Here is a 15,223-nt window from a genome sequence, read left to right as displayed (position 1 = left end):
CTGTTTAAGTGTCCAATGTCTTAAATGTTGTGTTTATTTTTGAGGAAAGAGAGAGAGAACGGGCAAGGGAAGGGCATAGATAAAGGGGGACAGGAGAACTAAGCAGGCTCTGAGCTGTCAGTGCAGAGCCCAATGTGAGGCTAGATCTCAGAACCATGAGATCGTGACCTGAGCCGAAGTTAGATGCTTACTCGACCCAGCCACCCAAGCGCCCCAAGGAAATAACAATTTACGTATCAATCATAGGGACTGAGTTATTCCTTCTCATGCCTCTGTGCTTTTACACCTGCAGCTCCATCCAAAGGAAATCCCTCCCCGCCTTTTCAATAGGCTTAATCATAGTCATCTTTTGAAAGTCAGTTCAGGCATCATCTGTTTCCCTGATGACCACCTCTTCCACACCAACACACATATTAACTAACTCATTCTCTCTCATTCTTTCTCTTTCACTCTCACTTTCTCCTTCTCTCTCTCCCTCCATCTCCTCTCCCTCTCTCTTCCTCCATGTCCCCTATACCTTACTACAGGAAAGTTAAATACTTCTCTGATGACCATTCACATTGCTCTCTTTTATCATAATATCTTATTATGTTGTAATTGTCTGTTTTCTTCTGGACTCTGCCTTACTCGAAGGCAAGAACTATGTCTTACTCATATAAACATCAACTAGCACAAGATAGTGTACCTAGTAGACACCTGATAAGTTTGACAATTAAATACAACGAAAGAAGGAGCAAATGATTTGGTCATATGAATGTTAAAGAACATCATTCAGCCTTGATTAAGAGTCAGGCTGAGTCCAATCCCCAATCTCTCTATCAACAGAATTTGGCAAATCACATTTAAGAGACTCGATTTCTTCTTTACAAAAATAGTAACTGCTTCATGTGAGAATGATAACACTTCAGTGAGGCCAAGTCTGTTTGTTTATATGAAAATTGATTATAAGCTTTTATATTCATAACTGCCTGGTTCTCCAGAAGTTTTGACAGCTCAAGATAAATGGGATGATTCTCAGCTCAGATGTTGGGACCCGGGAGTGTGTTAGGGTTAGCTGTGAGAGAGAAGAGGTATTGCAGTGCTGAGTGTGGTATAATCTGCAGCCTGCCACAGGTCGTGGTTGGAGACCGATCAGAATTCCTGCATGGACCTTGAGAGTGTCACACATGTGAACGTGTGGTATAAGGGAGAGAAGAAAAGATCTCAGACAACTAAAACCAAATATAAAGTCTAAGCCATGGAAAACATAGATTGTATAGAACAAGAGTGTACAGATATACAGACCATTACCCTCCAAATGTTTACTAAATTTGGGGCATAACTTCTGAGTTTGATAAGCCAAAGTAGAAAGAGGAAATGTGACCATTTATATAAAATTCACATTGTCCATGAAAAGACAAGCCATTCCTCAGGAAGAAACAAAATGAGAGGAATTAGAATTAAAATTTTAAATAAGAGAAATATCTTACATGGGTCTCAATATAAAAGATCGTTAACATAGAGAATGAAGCCCTTCACCGTTTTTATGTTTTAAGTGTGATAGTGGGTATCCAAGGAAGTTTTCTATGACTAGAATGTCAACAGAGACCTAATGTGAGACAGAGCTCAGTACAACACACATTTCTCTGATGGTTTGTCCTTATTTGGGCATAACTCTTGGAATTTCTAGAGCAGAAATTCTTAGCCTGGGATCTATGAATCCTTAAGCATCTATGAAATAATAACATTTAATTATATTAATAATACATAAATTATAATAATATGAAATTATTTTATTGTGTATGTCTGCTTTTCTGAAGCAAAAGCCAATGGCTTTCCTCGTATTCTCAAGGGGTCTGTATTACAAAAAAAAAAAAAAAAAAGATGGCAAAGGGCCAGTGATCTACTATAGCAGTGGTTCGCAGAGTACGGTCCCAGAGCCAACTGCACCAGCAGCCCTCAGAAGTTTGTTAGAAAAACATATTCTCAGAAACCACCCCAAAATGAGTCAAGAACTCTAGGGAGTGGCATTCAGCTATCTGTGTTGCAAAGCCCTCTACATGAGTCTGATGCCCACTGAAGTTTGAAGACCACTGCTCTGAGGCATGTCCTTCAGACTCACCCTTATGGTAGTCAGTTTCTGCAAGTGAAAATAGGAGACATTTGAAGGCAGTCGTCTCTGTCAAGGGCCCACAGTATGGTTATTCTGGGTTGCTGAGTAAGGAAGGGCAAATACACATTATAAAGATGATCTGAGTGGATTGAAACCTTTCTTGTGAAAAATTAGGAAGCCTGTAGAAGTCTGGCCTCAATAAATACCCATCCCATCTCCACATGGAGATGGCCTAAAGAAATCAGAAAATGAACCAGGAAGGTTCTAAAGTTTCCTGCTTCCTTTGTTTCTTAAAGTGTGGTGCATGCACCGTCAGCATCAGAATCACTGAAGATGCTTGTTAAAATTACTAATGTTGTTCCTTAGTGCCCCGACTACGATTTATGCCAAAGAATTTCTGGGCAAAGGCAGCACAGTAGTACAGGGTACATATACAGAAGAGATCAGTGGGATCCTGAAGTCATTGAAAATCGCAGGAAAAAGAGGAAAGAAGCCCAAAAAGAAGGAAAAGGAGAAGAGGAAGGGGAAGAGGAAGAAGAGCAAGAAGAAGAAGAGGTAACATCCCAATACCATATACTACACTTTTAAATTTGCTACAATTAGAGTAAACAATAGCAAGGATAGAGAAAATTATATTTCCTTTAAATTTTCATTAAGTCTGGAGGAAATAGAAAAAATATTTCATGTTTTTAAGAACTATTAGATCATAATCTAGAGGCCATCAAGTTCAACCTTCTTGTCAATATGGAAGTCCTTCCACATCCTGACAGCTAATCAGCTTCATGTCCTAGCAACAGAGACTGATTTGTCACCTACTGTGTGTCAAGCACTATGCAAGCTAGAATGAGAAGTCAGAGCAATAAAAAACAAAGGGTAATATGGGGAGCAAGTAGCCCAGGCATAATCCAGTTTATGAAATTAACATAATCCCAATTCCAATGTCTAGCAAAGAGCACGTGAAACAAAAATCGAAAGCCCAATTCACGTATACATGTTATTATAATAATCCTAAAGTCAGCATAATGCAATGGGGCATCAAAAGAATTTTCTACCATGACTTAATGAGGGAAACTTTGATGTGAAGAAATCTGTTAACAGGTGATGGGCTGGATTTGGTCCACCGGGGCATGTGGGTCACAGTTTGCCGATCCCTGCTCTACTGAAATATACCTGTGATCTCTGTTATAAATTAATTTATTTATAATTTTTAAAGACCTTCATATATTTTTGTAATTGCTACAATTTACAATTTATTATAAATGTATTATAAATAAATAGTATTTCTATTAGGGCAAAGTCAGATATTAACTTATAGATGGATACATTGTAAATCATTTGTCCAGTAAAAAAGATAACCCTCAAAGGTTACAATTTTATTGACTCATAAAATGTTAAGCGTACATTCATACACAACTTTGCAGTCTTATTTCAGTGATAGTATATACCTCAGCTTTGTCATCCTGTTGGTTTCCTCACTAATGGGTTAAATGAATCTTTGACATTGTTCTTTAGTCGTAGATCTTAAATGTTCTCATCACAAGAAAAAAAGTTGTAACTGTGTATGGTGATGAATGTTAACCAGACTTATTACGGTGGTCACTTCTCAATATATACAAATATTGAATCATTATGTTGTACACCTGAAGTGAATCTAATATTCTATGTCAATTATACCTCAATTTTTATTTTTTTAATTTAATCTTTATTTATTTTTGAGAGAGAAAAACAGCACACGTGGGGGAGGGGGAGAGAGAGAGAGAGAGGGAGACACAGACTCTTAAACAGGCTCTGAGCCGTCAGCACAGGGCCCGATGTGGGGCTTGAACTTACAAACTGCAAGATCATGACCTGAGCCAAAGTCGGACGCTCAACCGACTGAGCCACCCAGGCTCCCCATATCTCAATTTTTAAAACCATTTCAAAAGCTAAAAGAATCTTCCCTGTGCAAATAAGGCACTAGGCCATAGCCAACATCTATTCTATATTTTGTTTTTAAAAAAGAAAACCTCATAGCAAATGGGAATAAAAATGGGTCATTTTAGTATGAATAAAGCATACCATCTTAAATCAAAGATAGTGAGATAGGGGAGTCATAGCCCACTTAGTTACAGGGGTCGCAGTTATGTCAGTTTGTGATGTCGGTCAGGAACATAATCAGGAAGAGTGAGGACTGGGGTAGGCTAGGACTACACTCTTCAATATAGTAGCCACTAGTCCTATGTGGCTATTTAACTTCAAATTAATTAAAATGATATAAAATTTAAAATTTAGTTTCTCAGTAACACTAGCCATATTTCAAGTGCTCATGACCAAATATGGCTGTGTCTTCCAAATTGGACAGCACAGATCCACAACATTTCCATTATTGTAGGAAGTTCCACTGGACAGCTAGAGGGTTCATGCCCTTCTTCAGAGGACAGTTGCCTCTCAGCTCCAGCCCAGACAACTATTGTCATGTGGGAATACCAACCTATTCTTACCAGGTGGTGTGGTTTCTCCAGAGAATACAAAATCAGCATTTAAAAATAAAAGTAGTTGGCAACTAATCCAAAATTTCAAAAACACATTGTAGGCCAATGCTGTGGGATATAATCAAATTAACGTCCTCAGACTGAACTCAGTCCCAGGGGCCTGGTTTGCTTATGATGTCTGCCTAGAAGCACAGCCATGTTCAGAAGTCAAAAATGCAAACATGCTGCCCCCCTTGGGTTGATGACCAATATCGGCATGAAAGCGTTCACCCTTATATATACATAAATATAAACAATGTGCCTTAACTGCTGTAATAGCTTTGTATATGTTCTCTTGGCTTCCACTTTCCTTGACCCTCCACATCCATTCCATTCTTTGCGAAAGCCAGAGCCTTGTTTTAAAAATATGACCCTTGGGGAGCTTGGGTGGCTCAGTCAGTTGGGCATCCAACTTCGGCTCAGGTCATGATCTCGCAGTTTGTGAGTTGGAGCCCCACGTCGGGCTCTGTGCTGACAGCTCAGAGCCTGGAGCCTGCTTTGGATTCTGTGTCTCCCTCTCTCTCTGCTCCTCTTCCACTCACACTCACTTTCTCTCTCAAAAATAAATAAACATAAAAAAATAAAAATAAAAAAATAAAAATATGACCCTTAGCGACTTTCTATTACCTGTAGAGGAAAATTCAAACACCCTCGCATGGTTTACAAGGCCATGGACCTGGCCCCCTGATCTTATCCCTCCCTGGCTGTCTCTTCCTGCATGTTCATTGTATTCCAGCTATTCCATTGGCCTTCCAGTAGTCGTCACCTATTCTGGACTCAACCTCACCTCCAGCCTTTGCACTTACTCTTTCCTCTTCCCTCTGCCTACCACACTCTCTTCCAGACCTTTGTGTGCCTGCACCTTCTCCTTGCCCAGGTCCCACTCCATGGATAGCATCCTCAGAGACCATCCAGCAAGCGACTATATAACCCAGCACTGTGATAGAAATGTAGTCCCACCATATGTAGCTTTAAATGTGCTAGTAGGCACTTTTTTTAAAAAGCAAAAAGATACAGGTGAAAATAATTTCAATGATACATTTTATTTAATCTAATATATCCAAAATATTGTGTAAACATATAATCAACATAAAGATTCTGAGAGAGACATCTCTTTTTCATGCTAAGTTTTTGAAATTTGGTGCATTCCAATTCACACTTGTCACATATCACGTGTTCAGTAGGTCCGTATGGCTAGCAGCTATTGTGCTGGATAGCACAGGCCTACCCCTTTCCTCTGCTTTATCTTCCTCACAGCACTTACCGCTTTCTGAAATTATGTTCTTTGTTTACTTGCTTATTATGTGTCCGCTGAATGTAAGCTCTATGCAGCAAGGACTATGTCCCCTGTGCTTGTAACAGTGCTTGGCATACAGTAGGTGCCTAATAAGCTGTGTCCTAACTGGACATCTTTTGAAAAAGTCAGTGTATATTAAGCCATTTTGAAATGTGTAATCTTTGGTCCAGTAATTCTACCTTTAGGAACTCTTCTAAGGAAGAATATTAACAATATAAAGATTTATCTACAAAACTATTTGGTGAAATGTTATTTATACTTATGAAAAATTTGAAATATTCTTGTTCAACTATAGAATAATGATCAAATAATCATGTATTTAGGGATATTAATCTATTATTCGACCATTAAAACAGTATGTAAGACATTACAAAAAGATTATAAAGTGGCTTCTTTGATAGATAACATGATTCAAATAGTATAAAATGTAGATGTATGTGCATTTGTAAAAACTAGAATTAGAAATTAGATAATGAATTATAAATAATAGGATAAATATGATCTGTAACACAAATGAGGCCTTGGGCTGAGAACTTTTATGTATATGAGTCCCTCTGCCTTCAAATGTCACTTCTTCAGAGAACCCTTTCATGACCACCTGATATAAAAAAGCACTTTTACCCATCACTCTCCGTCTCCTCCACCCTGCATTTTTTCCCCTAGTCCTTATCACCACCCAACACATTTTGTATTTACTTGTCTACTTGTTTGTGCTCTGTCTTCCCCAGCTGGAATGTGTGCTCTGTGAGCCCCAGGCTCTTAGCTGATTTTGTTCACTGTCTTATCTCAAGCTCCTAGAACAGTGCCTGGCACTCATCAATGAGTGAATTGATGAATGAATGAATGAATGAATGAACGAACTGGAAGCTCAGTAAATCTGATTTCTTCATTCTCTCTCTAAAAATCAGATATTCTTCCCTTACTCTTCCCTACTTCTTGAGGAGCAAATAAATAAATAAATAAATAAGTATCCAAGTTAATTTAAAGTTTTATTCCATCTGATAAAGACCCCTTACGGTATTTAGTGTCTCTTAAATAAAAAATTTTCAGTCTCCCTTCTACCTGCTTCTCTCACCCCAAAATGGCTTGTAAGTGTAAGGAGGGAGGGATGACACGGCTTGTGGATTAAGTAATCATTAACATAAAGATGTTAAAAATCTCATCTTTTTCATTTAGGCATTTATTGCAGAAATGCAGATGGTGGCTGAAATTCTTCAACACGTAGTCCAGAGACCTGAGGATTATTTGGAAAATATCGAGAACGTTGTGAAACTTTACAAGGAACTAATTCTTCATTCTTTAGAAGTAAGAACAAGATATATTGATGAAAATGGGAATATTGATATTTGTGTTCTATCACTGATGAAATAGCTTTCACATTTTTTCATCCCCCTGTATTATCTATCTGATTCTCCACCACTTAGTTTGATAGAATGCTATTAGAATTAAGCTTGCATTCCAAAGGCTGTTTCACAAGACAATATTATTTTACTCTTAATAAGCAGCAGTATTGTTGAAAAGTGATATACGAACCGCATTTTTCAAAAGTCACTACAGGAATTTATTTATGGTCAGAAGTTGGAAAACCCATGTTAAGAGACTATTTTGTAAAGACATTTTCAATCTATAATTTATGGATTTATCAAAACAGCTGTACATTTTAAAAGGAACTGTTCATTTATTTAAATTGCAATCTAAAAAATTATCCCCAGATTGGTTTCTATGGTTATCTCATTCAAAGCTGATTACATATAAACATGATTAAGGCCATTACATATTAGAATAAGACAGTTTTAATTAAAATAATTAGCATTTTAAAAATATGATTACTAAAGTTACAATTTGTGAAAAGCATATTTGATTATGGTCTAAAGTCCAGGATAGACTCTGCCAAATTTGTGTTGGAGATATTCAACAAACATTTATCAAATTTGAGTATTTGGCCACACACCATGCTGAGCAACAGGGTACAAAGACAAATAAAAAAAATAGGACTCACATTGCCTCTTCCCATCTGATAGAGAAACTAAAAGAATTTATTTCATGCTTTTTTATGAAGTTTATATGTGTTTAAAGGCAAATGAGTGGATCGTTTTCATTTTCATTGTCCACCCCAAAAGAGGAGCCAAATTTAATTGTTTTCTTATGTATGACTTATTCCTCCCTACCTCCTTTTCTATCCCTGGCCTTTAAATTTTGCTTCTTAAGAGTAATTTGCATGTCTATCTATCATGTTCTTTCTTCCTTCAACAGAAATATCCTGCAGACTCCTTAAGTGGCTGGCATTGGGTGTAAAATAAAGCATAATTAAAATCAGATTCAGAAAATTAGAAAACTACATTCATGAGCATGAGATAGTCTTTTTAAGGATAAGGACCAGGTCTTCCATCCTGGAAGCCAAAACTAGACTTTAAGCCAACATGACACTTGCTGAATAGTAAAATAATTGCCTTTTATGGTAATTCCGGTGTCCTGGTGTGTGTAGAGGAAGGTGGGGAAAGCCATAAAAGGTAGGAGCCTGCAATTCTAGTCTCCTCTGACCTGGCTCAGGTGTCAATTCACTTTGGAGGCCAAGATCACCAAAATTCAGTGCTCCTCCAAAAGACATGAGGAAAGCAAGTGGCAGCATCATTTTCTGGTTTATATCTTGCTTCACCAAGGCCAAGTCCTCATTCTTGCCTGTCTTTGAATCCCAACCTGACTCCTGGTCTGATGTGGTGCATGTATCTTTAGTCTTATACTTTGGCTTAGTAAGTCCACTCTTAATAATCCTGCTTAAGAAAAGAATCTGAAATCCAGAAAAGCATTATGTACTTCCTTGTTCAGAACATGGCTATTTATGTTTAAATAAATAATATTGGCATAATGTGCTGTCTAAAAGAAAAAGAAGGGCTTAGAACCCAACCTCACATAATATTGTGAAAAACAAAATGCCTGCACAATTTAAGGAGATGATTTGTTCAGATTATTGCAATAAGGAGAACATTCATTAATGAGAACCTTCTCATCAAGGAAAAGAAAGGGAGATCTGGGGTTTTATGGATGGAGGCAGGTAAGCAAAGGGGATATCCTCGAGTCTTAGGAAATGATGGAGAAGGATGAAGACAGATCTTATCTGAGTCCTTGAAAAAGGATAGAGATGGGTCCTACCTCTCAATCATCCCTACTTCCTGGAAATGCAGGGCTCAAATAGAGTTCATCATTGCCAATGTACAAACATAAAATCTGGAAGATTTTAGATTTTAATATTAAAAACAAAAAATAATGGAAGAAAATTGAGAACATTAATATAATCTTGAGATAGAGAAAATCTAATTTAAGAAAGAGATCCAGAAGCAATGAAAACAGATATATTTTATTATAAAAATATTTTATTTTATAGAAGATTCCATAAGCAAAGTTAAGAGATAAATCTTTTTTACCTTTAAAGGTAAAATATTTGAGGGGCGCCTCGGTGGCTCAGTTGGTTGAGCATCCTACTTCGGCTCAGGTCATGATCTCGCAGTGAGTTCAAGCCCTGCGTCGGGCTTTGTGCTAATAGCTCAGAGCCTGGAGCCTGCTTCGAATTCTGTGCCTCCCTCTCTCTCTGCCCCTCCCATGTTCGTGCTGTGTCTCCCTCTGTCTCTCAATAATAAATAAACATTTAAAAAAATTTTTTTTTAAATAAAAGTAAAATATTTGTAATCGATATGGGTTAAAGACTTCCCATGAATGTTAGAGAAAAGAAACAATCTAATAGAAAAATGCCCAGATGTTATGGTTAGACAGTGTTCAGAGATGGGTATCTGAATACTGACCTCATCCATAGCCAGGGGAATAAAAAGTAGAACAAACCAATGTCATTTACAATTATCAGTTTGGCAGAAATTATTTTATGTATATATGCAGAGAGATAGATGCCCCCAAACTTTTTCTATTTGGAAGGACTCTAAAACTTTGGTGGAAAGAAAAACTGGAAAAAAAAAAAACAGAAAGAAAATAAAATTCATGGTAAGAAGATTGGTTTAGGCTTTTGCAAAAGAGCGCTTAAAATAATGCACATTATATCATGCATAAAGCAAACAATTTAGCTTTAAAGATTTATTCATAGTATACTAAGATTCTGATCTTGTATTCAGTTTTGCCAAGGATCTGGATTATAAGGGATCTTTTCTATTTTTTGCAGGAAGTAATGGCTGAACACAATTCCCAGTATCTCATTGAGCTTGATGGAAATAAGCCCCCAGAGGAGCTCTTCATGGTAAGTGCAATGTTTAGTGAGAATATCCCACAGTTTGGAAAATCAAAAAGTTACTGACTGGATTGTACTTATCTTCATAAATATCAAAAATATATTTACATTTTAGTCTGTTTGAAAAATTCCTTTTGACACTTAAAAATTTGATGTTATATCTGTTCATCTATCCATATTTAAATCAAAAGTACATTTGAATTTAAAATCTCTGTGTGACGGGGCACCTGGGTGGCTCAGTCGGTTGGGCGTCCGACTTCGGCTCAGGTCATGATCTCGCGGTCTATGAGTTCGAGCCCCGCATCGGGCTCTGGGCTGCAGCTCAGAGCCTGGAGCCTGTTTCGGATTCTGTGTCTCCCTCTCTCTCTGACCCTCCCCTGCTCATGCTGTGTCTCTCTCTGTCTCAAAAATAAATAAATGTTAAAAAAAAAATTTTTTAAATCTCTGTGTGACAAAAAGTGTCTCAAATAACTGCCAATAAGCACATGATAAGATGCTTAACAGGAGCCATTAGGGAAATGCAAACCAAAACCATAATGAGATACCACTTCACATCACTAAAATGACTAACATTTAAAAAAAAAACAACAACGGTAGTAAGTGTTGGTGAGGATGTGGAAAAGTTGGAACCTTCCTATATTGCTGGTGGGATTGTAAAATGGTGTGGCCACTTTGGAAAATAGTTTGGTAGTTCCTCAATAAGCTAACCATGGAATTACCACATGACTCAGCAATCAACCCCTTGGTATCTATAGCCAAAATAGTTGAAAACAGGTGTTCAAACAAAAACTTGGCCATGAAGGTTCATAGCAGCACTAATCACAATAGCCAAAATGTTGAAACAAGCCAAATGTCCACATATTGATGAATGGACAAATAAAATGTGATGTACCTATACACTGGAATATTATTTGGCAAAAAAACAGAATGGAGTTTTGATACATGCTACCACATGGATGAATCTTGAACACCTACTCAGTAAAATAAAAGTTACAAAAGGTCCCGTATGATTCCTTTTATATAAAATATCCAAAATAGGCTGATCGATCAAAATAGAAAATAGATCAGCAGTTGCTTGGGGTGAGGGTTGCCACAATGGGAGATCTTGGGATGAATGTGAAGTGATTACTAATGGATAAAGGGTTTCTTTTTGAGGTGATTAAAATGTTCTAGGATTAATTGTGGTGATGAGTGTGCAAATCTAAATATACTAAAAACCATTTAATTTTAGCCATGCTATACTTTAAATGGATAAATTATACTTAATGTGAAATGTATCTCAATGAAACTTTTTTTTAAATAAAGAATATACTCCACACTGTATAGTCCATTCTACCTCACTGAACATTCTACACTCTCTCATCTGTAGAGCTGGAGAATCCCTGAGCTCGCTCCTTCTGCACTCTTCTGTCTGCCCTACTAAGTGTTGTTACTATCCCAGACCTTTCCCCTGAATTCCATGCCTATATAATCAGCTGCTATTCAGTGTATCCAATTGGCTGTCTAGTAGTTATCTCAGATTTAGCAAAAATCCCCAGATCCACCATCACCACCACCTGCCCCAGATACACTCCTGTCACAGGTTTCCCCTCTCAGTAAGCATCTAATCCACTCTTCAATCTGCTCTTTTCTTTTTTTTCACATCCCACACCCAAGCAGGCTTTTCCTTCAAAACATATCCAGAATTTGGATTTTACAAACCAGGACACTTTTTCTCAAGGTAGAGGGCAGAAGCTCCAATAGGCCTTGGTTGAAACTTCCTAAGCCTGTTAAGGCCTCAATTGTCATTGGCACCCTGGTCTTCCTGCCTATTCCATTGGCCAAAACAAGTTACACGGAGAAGCTCAATATCAGTGGGATAGGGAAGTGTATTCTACCCACGGTGAACTAGGGAATTAAAAAGGGAAGGGAGAGAAGGGTAAATTATGAACAAATAACACAATCCACCACAGATTACCATTGACCATCAGGACCTTGTCAGTCCACCATCTCTCATCTCAGAGTCTATGTTTCATGTTCTTCTGCATAATGTCCCTGTTAGTTTCTAATTCTGCTGTAGCAAATTAGGTGGCTTAAAGTGACAAAAATTTTATTTTCTTATAGTTCTAGAGGTTAGAAATTAAAAAAATCAAGGTGTTGGCCAGGCCTTGCTCCCTCCAAAGCCTCTAGGGGATGATCCAACTTTGCCTTTTCCAGCTTCTGGTGGTCCCAGGCATCTCTTGGATCATGGCAGCAAACTCTAAGATCTGTTTCCATCTTGACATGGCTGTATTCCCTCTTCCTGAAGGGCTGTATTCCCTCTTCCTGTATTCCCTCTTCCCACAGAACTAGATCTCTAAGGACATGAATATTTGGGGACCAGAGGGCAAACTGTTATGGATTGAATTGTGTACCCCCAAAAGATATGTTGAGGTCCTAACTTCCAATACCTGTGAATGTAACCTTATTTGGAAACAGGATCTTTTCAGATGTAATCAAGTCCAGATGAGTTCATACTGAGTTAGAGTGGGTCATAACCCAATATGCTGGTATCCTTGTAAGAGAAGAGACTCGACACACAGGCAGAAGATAGCTATGTGACATCAAAGGCAGAGATTGGAGGAACACCAAACATTGCCAGCAAACCACCAGAAGGTGGAGGCAAGGAAGTATTCTACTCATAAGCTCATCACTGTTACAGAGTATTTGAGATGTTCAAATGCCAATGTATTTAAATATTTGTTCTTTAACAAATTTAGACAGTTATGGACCGACTTAAATATCTGAACCTAAAAAGAGCAGCTGTTTTAACTAAACTTCAGAGTGCAGAAGAAGAAATTAATGACATAATGGACAATGTAAGTTATTTTTAACTGTTTGAAAGTCTATCTTTTCACTATATGTTGTGGCCTTAATTTAATGTATTCTTTCAAGGTATAAAAGGAATTTCAGGATACCTTTCACAAGAATGGGTTTGATTTTTAGGAAGAAGCTGTAATAATTAACACAAATTCTAGTAAACACTAAACACAACAAAACTCTTGATGGGGGTCCTGGGTGGTTCAGTCGGTTAAGTGTCCAACTTCAGCTCAGGTCGCATGATCTCACAGTTCCTGGGTTTGAGCCCTGCCTTGGGTTCTGTGCTGACAGCTCAGAGCCTGGAGCCTGCTTCGGATTCTGTGTCTTCCTCTCTCTCTGCCCCTCCCCCACTCACACTCTGTCTCTCTCTGTCTCTCAAAAATGAATTAATGTTAAAATATTTTTAAAAATAAATAAATAAATAAATAAAATAAACACAAAAGTCTTGAAACAAAGACAATAAAATCAAAACAACCACAAGAATAATGAGAAAGAAACTCAAGTTCATTTTAAAAATCTTGCAACACCAAAGAAAGCAGAGACATCATAAAAGCCCTCCGCTCTATAAACACTCATTTATTCCTTCAAATCATTGAACCCTTTTTTCATATAACTACTGTGTTCCTGACACTATTGTATTATGGATGTGACAATGGTTGAGAGAGGAGCGTGGTCTGCCATTCAAACACCCTTTCCTGGAGAGAATGCGTCTGCTTTTCAAATACTTTTCCCAAGTTTGGACAGGAGGTAGAGATGATAAGGAAAGAGTGACCGCCTCCTGGCTTAACTAGATACGTTTCAGTCCCTGGTTCGTTGTCTGTAGACTCCATCGAGAAGGGTGGTAGCCTAATGTGGCCCACTGATTAGGTTATTGGTCTCATGCACCTCCTCTAAGCAACGACAGTCTCCTTAACAGTTAGCTACTTCTTTCAACCTTCAGTTTCCAACATTCATGCAGCATCCTCCGCAGTGTGCATGCCTCTTTATTCTCTGATGCTACAGAGGTCCAGGTGAGACCCCATTCTCACCTGTCCTCCACAGTCAACTCTGGAGCCAGCAGATACGTGTGAGATCTACATCTGAAGGTTGGAGAGAGCGTACCTGGATCCTTTTCCCCCCGGCAGTTGCTCACCATGCTCTCTCTCCCTGGCTCTTTCGTCCCCTGCTAAGGTAGCATGAGGACAGTGAACCCCTCAGCAATCTGCAGTCTGTGGAGAAGTGGACCTAACTTCTCTGGAGGGCACCAACAGAGGAATACTGAGGGGGACTTTTTATTTTAAAAACAAAAGAGCTAAATAAATACAAAAAAAAAAAAAAAGCAAGCTGTATATAACATGTTACTATTTAAAAACTTAGTTAAACTAAGAATCTGGTGCATTTTCAAACCTTTTCAGTAAGAATTTTTTCAAATCAGGTAATACAAGAAGATCATAAAAAACATTCTATCTACATTATAGTCTTTCTACTTCATAGCACAAAATGCTTGATAAAATTTAAACCAGGGTCATAATAGAAATGACAACTATTTATCTTATTACATTTTGGACAAGTACAGAATGTTTGCAATTAAGAAAAAAGCCAACATTTTCTTAATAAATTCTTTCTTAAATAGCAAAGCACTACCAACTAAAAAATTAAATACTTCATACTGTTAATTTTAGCAAAACGATGCCCACATTTTTAGTGTGGTATTTGTGATTAGCAGGATGAGCTGTTCCGTACTCTGGCATCTTATAAACTTATCGCACCAAGGTATAGATGGCAGAGAAGCAGATGGGGACGTACATGTCCTGTGACTTTAAAAGAAGGTAACATTAATCCAGGACTACCAGACTTTTCCGTGAGGTAAGATTTTCACAACTTAAATTTAAAACTTGTCCGTACCTCTTTTCAGTTGTTTATGATTATGGCATATTTTAAGTTTTCTAGGTAAAATGTACTGTCTTTCATCAGAAGAAGCATTAAAAAAATTTTTATTGAACCCACGTCCCTATCTTCTTCCGCCTATGCCGGCACCACCATTTAAAGTATTCATATTTGGACCTCAGTCTTCAGGGAAAACAACACTTAGCAATTTGCTTGCAGAAAATTACAAAGGAAAGGTAAGTACTCATTCAGCTAGCTAGCTATCTACCTACCTATACTTGACTATAATTTGTAGGACTTTCGGATTCACAAGATTTGTATTTAGTGTTCTTAATTTCACACCGTCAATTGGGTAATTGTTTCACTGGGTTTGGTGTGGGGAAAGCCTC

At 37.8% G+C, this 15,223-nt stretch overlaps 1 protein-coding gene across 4 annotated transcripts in view; it reads left to right on the top strand.

Moving 5' to 3' along the window:
- The window catches only part of AK9 (adenylate kinase 9), a 141,439-nt gene that overhangs the window by 21,368 nt on the left and 104,848 nt on the right, over positions 1-15,223 (top strand). For 3 of the 4 annotated variants that reach the window (XM_042986929.1, XM_042986928.1, XM_042986930.1), the window contains exons 7-12: positions 2,459-2,647; positions 7,076-7,204; positions 10,065-10,139; positions 12,869-12,967; positions 14,671-14,813; positions 14,890-15,070. In XM_042986929.1, the coding sequence (XP_042842863.1) occupies positions 2,459-2,647; positions 7,076-7,204; positions 10,065-10,139; positions 12,869-12,967; positions 14,671-14,813; positions 14,890-15,070 (816 nt within the window). The remainder of the gene's footprint in view (positions 1-2,458; positions 2,648-7,075; positions 7,205-10,064; positions 10,140-12,868; positions 12,968-14,670; positions 14,814-14,889; positions 15,071-15,223) is intronic. The other variant, XM_007078737.3, reaches the window with a different exon arrangement.

The sequence above is a fragment of the Panthera tigris genome, chromosome B2 (assembly GCF_018350195.1).
Source record: "Panthera tigris isolate Pti1 chromosome B2, P.tigris_Pti1_mat1.1, whole genome shotgun sequence".
Lineage (NCBI taxonomy): Eukaryota > Metazoa > Chordata > Mammalia > Carnivora > Felidae > Panthera > Panthera tigris.
This window is presented reverse-complemented; position numbering and strand designations above follow the sequence as displayed.